The sequence below is a fragment of the Pagrus major genome, chromosome 4 (genome assembly GCF_040436345.1).
Source record: "Pagrus major chromosome 4, Pma_NU_1.0".
Classification (NCBI taxonomy): Eukaryota; Metazoa; Chordata; class Actinopteri; order Spariformes; family Sparidae; genus Pagrus; species Pagrus major.
In genome coordinates, this window is record NC_133218.1 from 35603508 (window position 1) to 35623050 (window position 19543).

At 42.6% G+C, this 19543-nt stretch overlaps 1 protein-coding gene across 1 annotated transcript in view; it reads right to left on the reverse strand.

The window, feature by feature from the left end:
• Positions 1-1000: 1000 nt before the first annotated feature.
• The window catches only part of LOC140994707 (tyrosine-protein kinase CSK), a 47421-nt gene continuing 28878 nt past the window's right edge, over positions 1001-19543 (reverse strand). The window contains exons 3-13 of the mRNA XM_073464462.1: positions 16492-16605; positions 15293-15405; positions 10500-10719; positions 6164-6257; positions 5545-5610; positions 5320-5419; positions 5089-5179; positions 4565-4638; positions 3663-3858; positions 2930-3016; positions 1001-2551 (exon numbers count right to left, since the gene is read on the reverse strand). Coding sequence (XP_073320563.1) covers positions 2369-2551; positions 2930-3016; positions 3663-3858; positions 4565-4638; positions 5089-5179; positions 5320-5419; positions 5545-5610; positions 6164-6257; positions 10500-10719; positions 15293-15405; positions 16492-16605 — 1338 coding nt within the window. The 3' untranslated portion in view covers positions 1001-2368. The remainder of the gene's footprint in view (positions 2552-2929; positions 3017-3662; positions 3859-4564; positions 4639-5088; positions 5180-5319; positions 5420-5544; positions 5611-6163; positions 6258-10499; positions 10720-15292; positions 15406-16491; positions 16606-19543) is intronic.

The following is a 19543-nucleotide window of genomic DNA, read 5'->3' on the forward strand; positions in this document are numbered from 1 at the left end:
GAGGATTATTTATAGCTGCTCATCTGTGAAGGGATTTGAGACAGACGCAAGACGCGCTTCTTTTATCGTTTCACAGACGTTTTGTCTCGTGATCCTCGTCACAGGTTGCTCACACGGAGCTGAAGTTAAATCAAAGAACCATTTTCTCTTTTTATAGGTTGCTTCATTGGAGGAGGCTAAACAGCAGTCAGCAAACCTGTTGAGAAACAAGCTGTCGTGACGAATTCAGAAAAGACTGAGAAGTATGAACACAACAGCATCTAAAAACATAAGGAAGGAATTTGGGATGCGGTCTATTAAGGACTTTTTAATCACTGGACACAGTGTTGGAGGTGGAGCCCCGTTCATTCCTATGAAAGCTGCTCAGTGGTGTTTTGAAGCCAAAAAGCTTGACTTCCCGGCTATGAAAATACCTGGAACTTCGGATAAAATTTAATCATGCAGCTCTTCTAGACTTTCCAAATGTTATTGGACCGAATGGCTTGAATTATGACGCTCCAAAGAATTTATCCACCATTTTAGACGCTTCTTTCACAATGAGTCTATTGTTGCTTTTCTCTTCTGTTACAACTGTTTCCAGTGACGTGAAACATGACGTGAAATGTGACGTACAACGTGACGCTTCAAATAAAAATCACAGACGGGCTGTCTTGCCTGCAGGAAGTGGGAATGGGGTCAATAGGTCATTTTTAGTGGGTTGACGAACCTATATAGACCCGCTTATTTTGGTAGAAAAGCGGTATCAGCTGTGTCCTCCCACACTGCTGGGCACCCCTAATTTGGTCTGACTGAGGCCTTTTTTTGTTTTCGTCACTTATGGGGACATTACATAGTCTTCACCCTAAAATTTAATGTTGTATGGGGGTCCAGCATTTTGGTCCCCACAACACTGTCGGGCCCCACATCGTGACCCCAGTGTTGGGACCCCACAAATACAGAAAAACAAGAAGATACACACACACAAAGGTGCTGATAAAATGATGCTGACGTCCCCACACTGTTCAGATGGAATGATTTATTCATAATCATGATAGCATAATAAAACAATGAACATTGAAAGCACTGACAGTTGAACCCAAGGCCTCTCACACACAGCATGCACCACCCGGACCCCAGCGTTCACAGAGACACTGAACATTCCTAACGCCAAGAGACTCCTGGCTCCTGAAAGTCCTCCTCTTTTTAATTCTCCGCACCAGTCAGTTTTTTCTCCTTTTTTTTTTTTTAATCCTTTAAATATATTTTGATATAAAAACAAGCCCACATATGATGAATCAACCATGTTTGTGAACTGCTTCTCCCCCTTCTCCTGTTATTGTCCTGCCCCGATTCCTCCACCTCTTCTCCGGGCCGTATTGGTTGGAGGACGAACACGATACTGGCCCCCCCAAAAAAATCCTCTCTCTTCCTGTTTATGCTCTTCTTTATGGACACTTGAAACAAAAAAATAATAGTCTGATGGGGTGATGGTGGAGGTGGGGGAGACAGCACTAAAAAACGGTTTGAAAACCTCCCTGAAAAAAAAAAAAAGAAAGCAATAAAAAAAGATTTCTTAAAAAAAGTAATTAAAAAAATCAAACCACAACAGTCCAATTGAAAAGAAGTGCTGGAGGGAAGTCTGGAGCTCTGTAGACTGGAGGCACTTTGGCACAGAGCGAAGGCCCCACACCTGACACCACGCCGAGAGGGAGGGAGGAAGGGGAAGGAGGGAGAGAAGGAAAGGATGGAATGACGAGAGAGAGCTGGGCTGAATTCATGCAGAGCCACTCGGTCTTACAAAGATCCAGGAATGATGGAGAGACGTGGGGGGAAGAAGAAAAGAGCACCTGACAAACGTGGAGGAAAAGGCCAGCCTCCCCTCTAGTTAATGTCATGTTCAGGAGAGGAGGAGGGGAGGGGGGAAAAAAATAAGAAAAAGAAAAAGGGATCTTTAAGGTGGAAGAAGAAACTTGGACCAAGATAAAAGAGACAGACAGAGAGAGAGAGAGAGAAAGAGAAAGAGAGAGAGAGAAAAGGTGAGCAGCGGCAGGTTTAGAAGGAGGAAAGAGCAGCGGCCCGTTGAGAGAAGAGGAAACTGTCTGGCAAAAGCTATACAACACAAACAGGAAAACAGTCCTTGTATGGAAGCAGAGGGCGGCTGGTGGACGTCTGAGGTCGGGGGAGGGGGGCACCGTATGGCAGTCCCACAGGCAACAGGCTGGGCAGGCAGGAGGAAGGATGCTGTGGTCCCTCTCCTCCTCCTCCTCCTCCTCCTCCTCCTCCTCCTCCTCCTCCTCCTCCTCCTCCTCCCATGTTACAGCTGTGCTGGGCTGTGTCTCGCCCACCTCCTCTCTCCTCCTCGCCCCCCCCTCCCCCTTGAGCCTCCTCTTCACAGGTACAGCTCCTTGGCTCTGATATGCTGCAGCTTCTCCCTCAACATACGGAAGGAAGGCCGCACCACCGAGTCCAGGGTCCAGCACTGCTTCATCAGGTCGTACACCACGGGCGGGCAGCCGTCTGGGGCGTCCATCTTGTATCCCTTCTCTACCCGGGGCACCACCTCTTTCAACGGCTGAGAGACAGAGACAGAGCACCGTTGACATGTTGGCTGATATACAACTGACGCAACGGATGATGTGACTCAACAGCACTGCAACATCCCAGTCACAAATCATTCTTCACGACAAATACAATATGGAACAAGTAGTGAAGCATGCAGACATAATTAAATTCATCATTCACATATTGAGACACGTTTTCATCACCTGCTCCAGCTGTGCAATGGCACAAATCTAATTATTTTCAGGTCAAGACATTTCATTAAATCCTGTACAAAAGTAAATAAATAATAAAAAAAAAAAAAAAAACTGGTCCTAGCAATGAAGCCTGCCATCTGCTGGTGCACCTCAGACCTTGGTGAGAGACAGAAATCTGGTGTTCAGGTACTTACAATCCTAGGGTAAGGCACGCGCCCAAAGGAGTAGATCTCCCAGAGGAGGATTCCATAACTCCAGACGTCCGACTTGGTGGAAAACCTCTGTGTGGGGGAGAGAGAGCCCGAATTCACACATCAGACAGGAAACATTCAGAGAGCAGCAATTCTGATCATACTGTATTCATTCCCAAGTTTATGCGAAATGTTTTTTCAACACAAAATGTATTCAGTGAGTTGAGCTTCCCTCTAAGCAAACTCCAGAGAGTGAGTACATGCAGGTTTCTATATGAGTATGAGAAGAAAACGGAGGAGCAGCAACGACCTTTAAGTTAAATTAAACAAGTTAAAGAGGCACTACGTAGGTTTGGAGAAGAGATTCAAACTCAGAATTTTAATATTTACAATATTATTGAGGTAATAATACAAACTAACCAAATAAACAAGCTGTTCTCAGAGGAAAATAAAGTCCCCAGAACACTGTTTGAAGCTAGAAAGGTGGCAGGGTCCGCCACATATAAAAGTTGTTTATTCAGTCATGAAAACAAAGACAGTTTGTTTATTTTGCTTAGGGCACTACATCTTTAAACACAGGACTGTATTCCAGGTGCCAGTGGCAAAATATCAGATAAAAACTGTCCTGACCTTATTACAAACACTTTGAGCCTCGTGCAGGAGGCTTTACATCTCAGCACGCTGCTTCTTAAGTCACAGTAAGGTGAAGCAGGCGCTACAGGTCGTCGTCTCTCACCTTCTCTCTTAGTGCTTCGGGGGAGGTCCATTTGACGGGCAGCTTGGCAGTGTCCTGTATGGAAGAGGCTTCCTTGGTGAGGCCGAAGTCGCTGACCTTGGCGATGTTGTCGTCAGACACCAGCACGTTACGAGCTGCCAGGTCTCTGTGGACGAAGTTGTTGGCCTCCAGGTACTCCATGGCTTCACACACATCACTGTGTGACACAGCAAGACAGGAGAGATGATGAGTGAGGAGATAATATCGACCCACAGGTGTCGCGTCCACTTCTTATTCTATGTGGACAGAACTTTACTCATCCACTCTTGCGCTGACACATTAGCTGATGAATACAATGTGAATATAATTAATGCAAAAAGATGGTGAAGGTCACGAGAAGATACACAACTACACAATCATTTTCCTCCTTTAGCTGCTTTGTGTTCGTGCAGTTAAAATCTGAATCTAATATCTAATCACTGCACTTGTCAAACAAGTTCATTCAGGGGTTGCGTGTCTCACGCTGAAAATGAATCATGAAACACTTCCTTGTGAATGCATGCATGCGAGGGCACAGTGATCTAAGCGTTCTCAATTATGTAATGGTGGCGCTCACTGAAGGTTGCGCCTGGTTACAGCATCAGCTTAATGACTGCTAAATTAAAAATAAAGACATTCAGGCACTTGACTTGCAGATAAAGCTGCTATTTATCAGGCAAACAACCTGCAGGATGCTGGCTTGTGTAAACAAATGTCTCTTTTATGTTGCCAGTCGAGTGCGTGACACTGAGCTTTTGAAATTCTCTTCAAATCCTGACAGCTGAAGAGCAGCAGTTTAGCTCTAGACCCTGAGCTGTGCTGATTAAACATTTGTCTTTTCCATAAATGTACTAAGTACTTGAACAGAGATGAAGAGGACTCACAGTGAGAACTTGAGTAAGCAGTCTCCGCCGAGCACGGTCCGTCCTCGAGAGCGCAGGTAGTCCACGAGGCTGCCCTGTGACACACAGGACACGGACCGTTGTTTAGCACCCCCAAAAAAGTGTTGGCGTGTTGTCAACTGAGCGACATGGGATCTGTTAGCTTAGCATAAAGACTTAAAACACAAAGGGACTCACCTATCCTGGTCATTCACACGTTTTGTTGTAATTTGTTACATCTACATGTTACAGCGTGTACTGTTATGTGCTCCTTTTCAAGGCGCAGGGCCGCACAATTTCACGTTTCAGCATCAACATCACAATGTGCGCATGCCGATAATCACATTGTAGCATGTGCAATGTCAAGTAAGGCTAATTAACTCGGCCCTTTCACATTTGTACATTTCTGGAGCATTCAAACTTGCACATTAAGCTTGCAGCACTTGATAAATGTCTAATACTGTTTAAGAAGAATTTAAATATGTAGAGACAAAAGAAAGAGACAATAGAAAACTTGGGTGACCGACCTTCGCCATGTACTCTGTGACGATGTAGAGACTGCCCCTCTCCTCCACAATTACCCCTAGCAACTGCACCAGGTTGTTGTGCCTCAGTTGCCTGGATAAAACATAAGAGAAGCAGAACAAGACAAGTGTTATTTTGCTGGAAAACATTAAGATGTGTCTTTTGGATTGAAAGTCACATAAACATCTTTTACAGGTAGTGCGAAGGACAAATGAACAGTCGGAGGATCTTACGTCATGACAGAGGCCTCGGCGATGAAAGCCTGCGCTGTGGCGTCATTTTTGATACACTTGACTGCCACCTTGGTCCCTCTGTAGTCTCCCACCATCACATCTGACGAGGACAAAGACAAGGTGAAGTTTTAGTACAATATCCGAGGCGACCCTGGTCTCTGTTATTATGGCTCTGACTTATGAAAATTAAATGATGCAGAGATCCTTGTGAAATCAATTCCTCACCTCCAAACTCCCCTTTGCCAATGGTCTGCAGGAGTTTCAGCTCCTTTCTGTTCAAGGCCCAGCCGCCTGCCAAGAGAGGACAGACTACACTTAACAGCCACCGACAATCACGCATACAAGTCTAATAACACTGCTCACAAATCATGTTGAGGAAATTCATTCGTGTGTTTCACATAAATCTTCTGGTCAGACTAAGAGTTCTACTTTGGGAGTGATGCATCTCATTTGGGTGGAAAGGTGTTGATTTATTCGAACATTTTAGCTGTTCCCAATTTCCTGGTGTAAGAATTAGCCGGGTCAGGAGGGTAAATGAGGAGGAATGAAGAGTGTCTGAGGTGGAGGAAGACTCAGATTGACCTTGAGAGCTGTTGAAGCCCAGCACTCGTCCCCAGACACACACAGATTAATTACCCCTCTGATGATTAATGCTATTAGGACTGTGGATGATAGTGGATTTTAGTAGGAGATGCACGCCCTGTCTGTATTCTGTGCATGTGCCACAGGCTTTATGCCTGTGTGGTTTACGTGACAGTTTATAACTTCAAGCGCGATAATGCCCCTGTGTGTGTTTGTGCCAGTGTCCCTGTAGAGCAGTGTAATGAGCTCAGCGTGTCCTTACTCCTGGAGAACTCGTCTTGTGCTGCCACTGTTCCCTCCATCAACTTGGGTTTAATCAGCCTGGTGCAAAGGCCGTCGGCATCTTTGGTGTAGTGCTGGGGACAGAGTCAGAGAGAATTTCAATACATAAGACAAAACTCGACAAGTTTATGTGCACAACAAAAATGTAGTTGTCCCTGTTATAAGTTTCATTGTCTAACTTTTTATCAAATGTAATCTTTAAAAAGTCAGCAACAGCTCACTCTCAATCTGCCATCTAAGTCCTAGTTGAATCATCAGTGACTGTTGTTCACAGATTAAATCTGAAGGCTGCGTCTGTATACAAGCTTTTGATATGCAAAACAAAAGTGAGGCTGACGCTTCCAGCAACGCTCTACAGAGGAACATGAAGGTAACGATGAAAAGAAAACTCAGGCTGCGTCAGAAGAGATGATGTGAGGGAGCTCCGTCTTCTTGATATGTACAGGATATGAGTGGCGTTTGAGAGATGAGAGGAAGCTTTAGCGAACTTTTATCAACTTGCGTCAATGTTCAAGAGGAGAACGGTAGCCTCATGGGACGACAGAGTCTCTGCCTCGTTTATGTCTGATAGAAAAATAGAAACTAACTTTACTACATCTTATAAACACAATTCACTGAAACACAATGCATCTGTCCTGCGATCTGTCGTGACAGGATCGTTTAAAACCAAAGAGCCTCTGCTGGAGATTCACAGCATGTGTAAGGCATCTGTAAAAAGGCTCTGCAGTTAGCGCCATGCGGAGACGAGTGAAGGGTTGTAACATTTATTGTGGGAACCAGCAGCAGAGGAGGAGAGTGTGGGTGTGAGAAAGGTCACTGCATTTGACCTTTTACCCACCAAATCACTGCAAACTAAACATACAAGTCCCGAATCCATATATATGCTCATCTTCATGAAGTCAGGATAGACATTAGCATTACAAGTGCAGATGTCCCATTTTGGTGATAAACTATTGATATTAAACTTTATGGGACTCAAACATGAATCGTTCTAACAGACAGCTGAGGTTGAATGAGTCATCAAACCTCTGTGTGACCACCAAATAATAAGACAGCAAAAGAAGAAGCGGCTATCACACCAACAGCAATGTTATACAACTGCAGCATGGCGAATTGACCACAGAGTGTAGGTTACTCTGACGTCCACCAGGGGGCGGCATGGTGAAGAAGGGGTCAGCTCAGATATGTCAACAACAACTGCACCACCCTCTTTAAATAGATCGAGCACCATCATTTGTTATATGTGCAGTGTTTTCTGTCTGATCCTGGAATATGGAAAGTAAAGACATCTCTGAATGTGGCATTAGTACATCTGCCTGTTCAACACATTACTATTATTACTATCTGTGGGTTAAACTATGACTTAAATTATGCTCCAGTGCCACCAGAAGAGCCAATACTGATCGTGTAACTAGGGTCCGTCAGTCTGTCGTAAACATTTTTAAAAACTGGATTATTTCTAGATATATAGCGATTTCTTTAATCGATAGTCGCCTTAACAACCGATTATCAATTGATCATCAAATTGCGTCATTAAAAAGATTTTTTTTTATGCGATTGTGCCCATCTCTGATTGTTGTTAACACATTTTTAATCTGTTAATATCTTAGCTGAGATTAATTGATTCATCCTGTGTTTAAACTGAATGCCCTGTGTTATTTTGTTTCGTTCTTTTATTTTTCTTTTGCTTTGTCATATTTCAGGAGGCCTTTTTAACACCCTGTCCATTGGATTACAGGTGAAAATGAGCCTTTTGGCTAATTTTAACTCATGTATTATAATGTGTTTTAATCAATTTGCACCGTCTTCTTCTTAAATAAATACACTAAACTAAATCAAACTCAATTGTCTTGTAATGTAAATGTATTTTTAGTACACAATGCCACTGGATAAATTGGGTTCTTGCTCATATATAATTAACACAGAAGGGTGTAATCACAGTGAGTAAAAACACAAAATGGTAGCTGAATACCGAGCTGTCACACCCTTGCAAATACCATACGGAGCCATCTCTATGTCACCTCACCAGTATGACTGCATACATGTGGCTGACAGACATAACACCACTCTGAATGTATTGATTGGCAGAAAGGAGGCTTGGGTCTGTCAGTTTATACACACTATATGCATGAATACGATATATACTATGCATGTGTATATATAGGTTTATGCGAAGCCTGCTGTGACAGGCCAATGAGAGCAGGGCGACAGTGAGCAAGCCGGAAAAACACGCAAGAATGCAAGGAATCCTCTCATAGGCTATTATAGAGAGACAAGAGAAGACACAGGGGAATGTAGGCAGGGCAGAGGACGAAGACACAGAGGGAGAAATGCAGGGAGGGGAGGCAAAGTAAGAGGTTGAGATGGATAACAAAGAGCGGAGGTATGAAAGCAATATGCCAGGTATACACATGAGGGAACACAAAGAGAGAAAGAGAAAGGAGGGAGGGAGGGAGGTGGAGAAAGGAAGTGGAGGCAGAACCAAGCCTGGAGGGTGTGAACAAGAGAGAGAGGGAGGGTGAGAAGGATAGAGGGATAGAGAGATAGAGATTGTGGGTGGCTGATAACAGGAATGCACCGGGGATGTAGATGGTCTCGGTGCCAGCTGGCACATTCCTGTTGTCCACTTCCAACGCCCCGCGAGGCAAAGAGATGAGGTCCAATTAAAAGTGTGATAGACGCCAATCCTGCTCGTCTCTTTATCTGAGCGGATGAAAGGCCTCTCTCTCTCTCTCTCTCCCTCCCTCTCTCTGCCATCGTGCCTCCTGTCTTCGCCTTCTCCACACTCTGTCCTTCCTCTGAACCGGCTCTCAGATAACAGGCAGGGAGTGAGAGGATCAGACAGCTTTTTGAAGAATATGAACATGTACTCGAGTCTGATTTTGAGGGAAACTCTACGGGGACAGTGAGTGTGTGCATGAGTGTGTGGGTCTTGTGTTTACAGAGTTATGTAATCATACTGCTGCATGATCGCCTCATTTTGCTAATCATAAAATAATGTCATGAAGATTGAATATATAGGAAAGTTGAAATACGGACTTCGCACAGACTTATAGATCCTATTTGTGATAAACTTTTTAGTTCTTTCAGTCAAAATCACAGCTGATGATGAAGAACTACAGGTGTACAGCGGCAAAAGGGACGTTTACTGAGGATTTAATCAGTGAAGAATAACATAGTACAGTATTTATTTTTTGGGAAGTTAACTACAGGTATGTTTACTGACCGTTTAAACATGTAGAAAACAACATCTTACACCAGGAATTGACCGAGTGCCTGGCCAATCACTGGGACTGATATTCAGCATTTTTCTGATTAACAGTATTGGTGAGTGTATTTTTGTCCAGTTGCCGATAAAATTATGTAATTTAAAAATGCACTACTTTGGCTCTATGTGCTTTGCTCCACCAATCTTTCTCCGTCTGTAGTCAGCACTCCGTGGTCTCAATCAATGTCCTGCCCATAACACTATCGGACTGGTTACACGTCACATGTAATATCAACACTGACTAATCTGAATTTACAAAGTAACTAATAACTACAGTTATCAATGAATGTATTGGAGTAGAAATATCTGGTGGCAGAAATGGGAAATACCCAAGTTAAGTACCTCAAAATGATATTTAAGTACAGTGCTTGAGTAAGCTGTACTTATGTTTTTTTCAGGGTCGATACCGATAAGTATAAATAAAGTTTTTAGTCGATTTCTATATTACACGACACAATTCATGAAAATTCAATTGTCTTCTTGGCCTACAGCTAATGATTGTTTTTAAATTACTGATGAATCTTGAATGTATGTACAACGGGACATCTGCATGTTTTGTCCAGCCGACAGACAAAAACCTAAAAATATTCAGTTTAGCAGGAAATTCTTGCAACTGAGAGGCAATAACGGGGGAGTACTTGGCTTTTTCGCTTGAAAAATGATTAAAAGATGTTTTTCCTGCGGAGTGGCATCGATTTGTGGACTAAGTTTTTTTTAACTCTAAAGTCAAACCACAGCAGCTGTTTTACCACAGCATGAACATGTTGTCCTACATCTCAGTGACTTTCTAGAGAAAGGAAGTACATCATGAACAACATGAAACATGTGACATTTGTGGGCAGAATGTCAGTGGTCAAAGGTTTCATTTTCCTACACACAGCTGTCTTTTTACTGTGTTTACTCTCTCTGTGGTTTAGCTGAACACTTTCAGGTCTCACTATTATTAAATTTGAAAGCAAACCAACTGATTGGGGCTGATAATGAGTGGCTTAAAGAGCATTATGGGTATCACAGAAACAGCAGGAGCTTAAATGCTGCGGTCCCTCACCTCAACCAGCTGCATGAGGTTCTCAAAGTACTCCTCCTCGTCAATGGTGAGCTTGCCGTTGTGGTAGATGATGCGGTAGTGCTCCACCTTGCCGTCGCAGCTGACGCACAGGGTGTAATCGCCGGGGTAGTTGGTGCTCTCCCTCACCAGGAACAAGCCCGTCTCCGGGGGGTAGAGCAGCCGCTCGGCCTGCTCCCGAGTTATCTTCCCGTGAAACCAGCTACAAGTAGGGAAGACAGGAAGAGGATGAAGGACAAGAGGGGGAGAAAGAGATGAAGAGATTTAAAAACTGAGCTGTACTGTTCGCTTGCACACACACGGCCACACACACACAAATATAGAAGCTAATGTAATAATTACGGACTAATAAGAGACAAATCTGATCCATGTGCTGCTTCTTGTTCTTGTGGAAAACAACTGAACTCCTCATCTGCTCTGTGTCAGTGCCATCAGCATCAGATAGGCCTAAAAACAGTTTTCACACGTTTTCATTTTCACTACACTCAATCGAAATTTGGACCACACAGAAGGATCCACTTCTTCGTATCACAACCCACAGATCTCCTCTGAAATGAGAAGTGAAAAACTGTAGCGTGGCAGTAAGGGGAAGCCGGCAGCAGCAGCACTTCCAGTCTGTTCAGCTCGAGCGCTGCAGGGGCGGGGCCGTCCCGACTCCAGGAGTCAGTGAAAAAGTACCTGAAGCCAAACAACAGGAAACATAGTGCTCATGCATGCATGTGTGCACATACACACACACACACACAAGAAGCCTGAAGCAGAGTCGGAAACTGACACGACGGGACTGCAATAACAGGAAAGTGCAAAAACTGTGCAGACAAGGTGGTGTGGGTGGGACAGGACCAAGTCACCCTCTCCTGACCATGTTCAGGGAGACAGACTGACTATTCGACACATAAAAAAAACCAACATCCTCTGAGAAGAAATAAAGCTCTTGCTTCTTTATTTATAAGCTGGCAGTACAGCACTGCCTCACCCTCACCATATGGCCCCGGAGGATACATCTATAGGATACTAATGGATGGATTAGACAGCTGCACTACAGTGAGTGTGCTTACATGCACTTAAGTATCCTGGTTTTGATATTAGGAATATGCTGTGTACATGAAACACAGAGAAACTTGATTATTCATATCCTAAATTACATTATCATTATAGTATCCAGGTGTCTGATGGTCTGTGTGCAGCCTCTTACTTCAGACTGAATTTGATCATCACTACATCATTTACCATCAGATTTGTTGCACTAACTAACTACAATGTCTTTTTGGGTTGAAGAGGCACCTGCAAACACGGCAGAAGTTAGTCAGACACCTGGACCAGTCATTACATGCCATCATCCCCTGGTTTCTATTGAAATACTCCAGCTTGCATATCCAGGTTTATGAAAATCACAGACCTGTTCTTTACAAATCTCTTTCATGCTAACATATAAAATATTTCTCAACATTGTTGTGATTTTGTGATTTTAAACAGTAAAATAATTGTTAATTCAATTGTTTAACTGTAATGTATCTTAGACTTCCCATAAAATACAGTTAGATGCTTCATTCCTGCCTCTGATGACCAGTGCTCCTGTGCTCAAACACACAACCATCCCATCCATCGATTTATGTCACTCCTCGTGCGGAAAGTCTTATTAGCTGCAAAGTGGGCCCAGCCCACAGGGTATCTCTATCCTTCTTGGCTAGTGAATGGGTGGTAATCAACGGCTATAATTGATTTAGCCTGTTTTGCTGTGGCTGCCTCCGTCACTCGCTCCTCCTCCTCCTCCTCCTCCTCCTCTTCCTCTTGGTACTCGGCCTCCTCAGACAGCAAAGGCCCTTGTGGCCAAGCAGCTTAATACGGGTTGAGTTGATTAGATCAGTGCAGGCAGCTTCTCCGATGGACAGCAGCTCCTTAACTCCCACTAATCCAAGAGCGAGCGCCAAGCATGGACGGCCCCGAGACACACATAGCCCTTTGGTGGAGGCACACTAGCTGTTCTGTCCGCGGCAATTAACTGCAGTTTTTATACATTACATCATACTGAAATAGAAAAATCACAAAAATGCGGTAAACAACTTGGTGGGGACAAGGGAGGAGGGAGGAAATAGTGGAGCAGGGTTGAACACCCCATCTTTTCTTCGGGGGTGGTGCTATTATGTGAGGTGGATGTCTACCACATGGGGGCAGCAGAGAGAGTAAGCTGTTCGATGCCAGTGAGGGAGGCGAGGACTGTATCTACTGCTGAGTATCAATGGGTCAGGGTGAGCAAGGGGACAGTAGACCACAGCTGAACCCTTATGTAAGCCAGAGGAGAGGGAGAGGTCTTCTCACAGACATCTGTTAGTGATTCACACACAAAAAAAATCAACAAGTCCCTCTGGGTTACAGCTAATGGCTGCACAAGAACGACTTCTGATGACTTGAGTGGGGTTTTAAAACAGTTAACTATGCAGTGATCTCAAAGGAAGCAGCGAGGACATGAGGTCACCAAGTGTAACCATGCAAAAATATTTGGGAGTCTAATCACTCCTTTTACTAAAATCTAGGGCTGCAGCTAAAGATTGTTTTCTGAAGTGAGTAATTTGCAGAGTATTATCATGATTAACTGACTAATCATTTAGTCCGTAAGAAGGTCAAAGAATTGTGAAAAACGCTAAACACAATTTCCCAGAGCCCAAAGTGGCGTCTTGAAATTGCTTCTGTTGTCCAACCAACAGTCCAAAACCCAAAGACTCTTCATTTACAATCATAAATGACAAAAAAAATGTAATTACATGCTAAAAGGGGCACTTTGTAGTGTTGGAGAAGAAATTCAAACTCAGAATTGTAATATTTACAATATTATGAGGTAATAATACAAACTCAGAAATATTCATTTTTTCCATGACTGAATAAACAAGCTGTTCTCAGAGGAAAATAAGGTCCCAGAACACTGTTTGAAGCTAGAAATGTGGCAGGGTCCGCCACATATAAACAAAGTAAAACAGTTTAGATTGCGTTGTCCTTTAAGGTCAGTTTGTTTATTCAGTCATGAAAACAAAGAGAGTTTGTTTAATTAGTTTAAAAAAAAAAAAAGTCAATGAAGATCTTTCTCTTGTGATTAAAATTTCTTCTCCAAAACTATAACGTGCACCTTTAAAGGGCAAATATTTAATTGTTTAAAGCATTTTCAAGCAAAAATATAAATCAATGACCCAAATAATTGGCAATTAATTTACTTTACTTTTGATTAATCCATTAATCGTTGCAGCTGCAGTGAAATTAAAGCACAACTAATTCCTCTCTTTCAAAAACACTGTAATGAGAATTTGGTAACATAAATAATAAAGTTGAAACTTGAAGCTTAATCTAATCTAAATCTACCCCTGAGTTTAGTATTTCAAACTATTGTGTTGTGTGTCATAGTTAGACGGGGCTAGTTAAAAGTTCCTCTTCAGACCACACACACACACACACACACACACACACACACACACACACTCACACTCACACTCACACTCACACTCACACTCACACTCACGGTCATCATGCCAGAGCTGGATGACCCTATGACCATATTTAAAGCCGTGTGGACAGGCAGTATGAGTGGTGGCAGAAGGAGAGGTTAAAGCTTTCAGCAGCAGTTGATGAAGTGAGACAAAGAGGGTCAAAAGTCTATTTAAATGTTTCCTGCTGATGTTACAGTGACATACCACCAGCTCTATAAGCACTGCTGAACTACCGTTAACTCCCATGCTAATGACTGTCTTAAAGTTTGATCCTCAGACTTGATCTCTGTATCTGGAGAGAGCACACTCCCTTTAGGATGTATGGACTTCCTCCTGGGGTTATAATGCAATGCGATGGATCAGCATAACCGCACAAGGCAGGGCCCTGAAAATCTCAAGTTAAATGTGTCTTTTGGGGAAAATAAGAGGACCAACCCACAACAACAACAACTGACAACTTAACAGTGTTTTCTGTAACAGCGCAGAAGCACAAAAAAAACCAACCCCTAACTTTATGAACCCTGCACGATTAATTTCAATACAGTAGACAGGGCAACATGTCTCCTACTTATAACCCTACATTTCCTCACATCACGCTGAAATGAAAAACTTTCTCCTAAACTGTGAAGTTTTAATACTTGTTTATTACCACTTGAGGGATGCACACAAAAGCTTTCAGATGACAGCATCGCATAGCCATGTGATGATACTGTAGCAGCTTGTATGCTCTCAGCTTTCCTGTCTCGCCTCATTTGCATATGCCTCTCGTTATGTTTTCCTCTTTTTGAAATCGCTGCCGTTTCAAAGGGCCTGATTCAAATGCAGCGTGCAGCTGGTGCCTGGCCGCGGTGGCAGAAAGACACAGACGAGAGAAGGCACGGTACAAACCAAAAGGCTGTAAGAGATGGAATTTCCATCTTTTGATGCCATGGCTTACTTTTGAAATCAACACTTCTTTTTTCCCTCGCTGCAGGGGACCGAAGTGAACGAGGGTAAAACAACTTGTTCACACACTTGAGAAGGAAAGAGCACATGTGGCCAATGTGTAGAGGACACATACCCAGTTAAAATGGTTATTTTGATTACTGCGGCATATTGTTTATCTTCCTGTATTATACTTCGGCATTGCAACATCATTTTCCTACAATTTTCCTTACCGTGAATAAACTTGTTGTGATGCACTCAAATTAGTGTATCTGTTTCTCCATAAATACATTCAACATTCAAGAATGTCCAAACAAACACGCAGACACGAACTGTTATGTTGGGTTTCCCCTCCATTACCCTCGTGGTACTTACGGCATAAGACTGAGTTTCCCTCCGGACTTGACTCCTTCTCTTTTCTGGACATAGTTAGCCGGGATGGTGCCCTCTCTGCCCACTGTGTTCCTCGCTCTGTACCAGTTCGGATCCTGAAACAACCAAACACACGACAACACAACATTAATATTGGTGCTACTTATAGATGTGAAGTCATTCTGTAGGTGAGGAGCATCGCTGTACTGCTTGTCCCACTGTAAACACACAGAGGTGAGGTAGAGGGGTTAGAAATCTATAGCACTCTACTCAGAGTGGAGAGTGGATGCAGGCACTGAGGACTGCTGGATATCTGAAGCTCTACCAGTAGCCAGAGAGAGCCTGCTGCTAACAGGAACCACTAGTATTGGTTCAGATTTTACCTGAATGCAATACAAAGAATCTGAATAGTAGTCTTACAACAGTGTTACTGCTTGCTGAAACATTTTATATATATGGGCCGGCTGTCGCTCCGCAGCTAGAGCGGGTCATCCAGTAATCTGAAGGTCAGTGGTTCGATCCCTGGATCCCCCGGCTACATGTCGAACCCCAAATTGCTCCAGATGAGCTTGTTGGCACCTTGCATGGCAGCCTCTGCAATCAGTATCTGAATGGGTGAATGTGACAAGTGCTGTAAAGCACTTTGAGTGATCAGTAGACTGGAAAAGTGCTATATAAATGCCAGTCCATTTATCATTTACCATGTGAAATTGCTGTATTGGCTATTTCAGGCTAGAGGAAGAACAAGCTGTCCTTTCAGTCGGTAATCATTATTATGAGCTGGTTTTGGGTAAAGAAACAACAGTGAATAATATGAGGAATAGTAGACAACTTTAGCTCTGCTGATGTTGATGTGGATAAAGTAGAAACATGCATGCTGGGGGTGGCATGGCCTTTCTTAATTTAGATTAAGTAGGTTAAGAATGGTACTGTTTGTGTGACTGTCCTGTAGATTTAAGATGACATAGTCGTATCCTGCATAGCCGCCCATTTTTTCTTCTTCTGTATATTTGTTGCAATATTCAGAACATGATCAGAAACTGAAGAAACAAAAGCTATAAAATATCATATATAGATCATATATACCTCATTAGGAAGTAATTTAAAAAAGCTTTTCAACAATCAACTCTTAATACATTCTCAATAACAATCATTTGACCACGATAGCAGCAGAGCTAATGTAGTATAAAGTGCCTTCTTACCCTGGTGACTCCGATAATGGTCAGTACATCTCCTTTACAGAAAGGCAGGTCCTGTTCGTTGGCAGTCTGGAAGTTGTACTTGGCTACACACTCTGTGCCACTCGACCATGGTGCCTACATCACACAGGACAGAGAGGAAGGAGCATTGATCACAGTGATATAGCTCAGTTGTCAATCCCTCTAAATACTGTAAAAATGGCAGCTACACGCCTGAAATGCACATGTAATGGCAGAAAGATAAGGATGCTTGGTGTATTCCCTCTGCGCTGTTAGATCAGTGCAGTAGTGTGATCAAAAATGAACTACAATGGAGTGAATGAGATGAAATGAGAAGGCAGGAGTACAAAGCGGCAGGTGTGTGTTTGAGCTGGATGAGGTCCTTGTACAAGCTGCGTTATTCCTGACAACACAAGGTACAGCTGAATGTGTCTGATGCCGCCTCAGCCGATGCTACATAATGAGTTTGGACCACTGGTGGTGACGACTGTGACAGAGGGAGATGTGGATACAGACAAACCTTCCTTCTCCATGGTTATTATTTTCCTTGCACTCACTTGAACCCTTTATTTATGAAAAATGTTTTTTTTTTCTGGAGAGGGTATTGCTGTTGAAGATTTTAGTAATTTAAAATGTAGCCTAGTGCAACACACACAGATACTGGGGAAAACCACAGGCTGGAGCCAACACAGGCTTTCACTGGAAAGAGCCACTAATTATTTCAGTTTTATTGGGATCTGCTAACTTTTGAAAAATGACATATTCACATGCTAAGCATCTTCCCACAGAGGTCAACTTAATGTAGTTTGTTATTACTGCTTGACATTTATTCACCTACTGACTGACCTAGAGGTCAGCTGGTGGTTTACTTTATCTGCTTGCTTTTTCATCGGATGGCTGGACGCTGATAGATGCACAACACTTACTGAATTGTTGACCTTTTGGTCACAGGTTGGTAAGATTACCAGTAGGTCATACGGCTGTGTCAGTAACATTTTGTGACCTCTTGACCTACAGAAACCCACCGGATAGATCTTGAAACGAAATCAATCATAAGCCAGACTCGAATCCAAAATGCATTTATGTTGCTAGACACCACAGCATTTCCTGTCGGGGTGTAGAGGCTCAAAATATGCTGAGTAATCTTATATGGTTATTGATTGTGAGATAACAACATGAATTATTAATTGATATTCAGAAGCTTTCTCAAACATAGTCAGAACTTCAGAAAGGTAGTCAGGTACAAAGCATAAAACCTGACTCATACATGGGAAAATATCGGATTCTCGTATTTAATGTGATTACACCTGGTGGAGAATCAAACGGGTTTAGTTGGATCACAGCCTCGGTCTTACAACGTTCTGACAAAGGTGATGATATTTGAATTTTTTTCTGAAATTTTCACCTGACTGTAGTGAAGCACTGTTGTGAGACAGATAAATCAATCTGAAGCAATAAGGACATGTAAAGGCAGCGGATGCTGGAGGGAAAGTAATCCACCTCTGAGACTAGCACTTGAGAAGCATTAGTTTAACCACCGAGACAGCTAGGTAATGTGAAACCACTAAAACTGAGCCAGACACTTTGATGGATGTGTGTGCACCAGCAGTGTGCATTAATACATTACTACAGATATTTCAGCACCTCGGTGTCTTACACAGATGCTCTTGCATGTTCATGTACAATATTCACACATTTGTGTTAGTGCGTGCATGTTAGTTAACTTTTATTCAGTCAAGCAGTCGCTGTGAAATCGACACATATTACAGACGTTACTAAGGTTTTATTTTATTTCGGTATATTTTGATGTAACACAATGGTGCATATTTTTACAGATCTTCTCAGCATCTGTGGTGATACTGCATGCAACATATTGCTGAAACAATCTGTTGATTGCTAAATAAAATTAATTCACCAACGCTTCTAATAATTAATAAGAAAAAACACAAATAAATCTCAGTTTCCAGCTTCTCCAAAGTCGAAATTTTCTACTATTTTCTACTTTCTGTGACAAATTTTACAGACCTAGCAATTCATCGACCACCTGGCTGATTAACTGGTGATGAAACTGACAGCCAGTTGCGGCTACTTCCTCAATTTACCCTTTGGAAGTATGACTTCAAGTGAATGAAGTGCGGTCTGGGTTGCAGATTTGTAGTAAATTGGGAAATACCAGTTTTGAGAGGAGTGACAGAGGACATTACACAAGCCAACAATGATGACATTCTTGAGTTCTGTAATGATTCTGGGAAAAGTTTGACAAAAAAAAAAAAAAAAGATCAATCATGTTAGAAACCTTCAGCAGATCAATGAAGAGTGTGTAACTTTGTGTCATGTTTATTAAAACAACAGTAATAAAATCTGACAGCTTGTGATGGAGAATATTATCCTCCAGGAAGACACAAGTTGTGTTAGAGCTGACAACAGGGATTAATATTACAATTATTAAGATTGTACTGGTGATGCAGACAGGACCACCTGAACTGTTTCGGTGTTCATAAAGCAAACTGCACATATATTTACATGTCAAGCAATACTATACTATAGTACTTTTACTGCTTGTTTTAAAGCCTTGACCGGTCAGGCTCCGGCCTATTACTGTGAACTGCTAATTCCTATGATCCTGCTTGAGATCCTTTTGGCAGGGCCTTGGTAATGGTTCCGACTCGGGATCAAAGGTGACCTTGCGTTTGCTGTCCAGAGGCCCTCCAGCTGTGGATCTCAGGCAGGCAATCTCAGTATCTCTCCTTAAAACCTACTTTTATCTTTTGGCTTCTTCTTAACTGATGGTATCTGCTGTTATTTTATATTGTTTATATCTAAAAAATCTGCAGAGTCACAGTTGTGAATGTAACCAGATTGCAGAAACACACCCTCCTGACCTCGTTCTGCTGTTGTGGCTGCTACTGTAAGAAGCCAGCACCAACAGATGCTGATTATCTTCAGACTTACTTCTTGTTGAGATGTGTGTATTTGTACGAAATATAAATGGGGTATTATTTTAAATTGCACGCTTAGAAACCTGAACACTCGGTCGCTATATGTGAAAAAATGC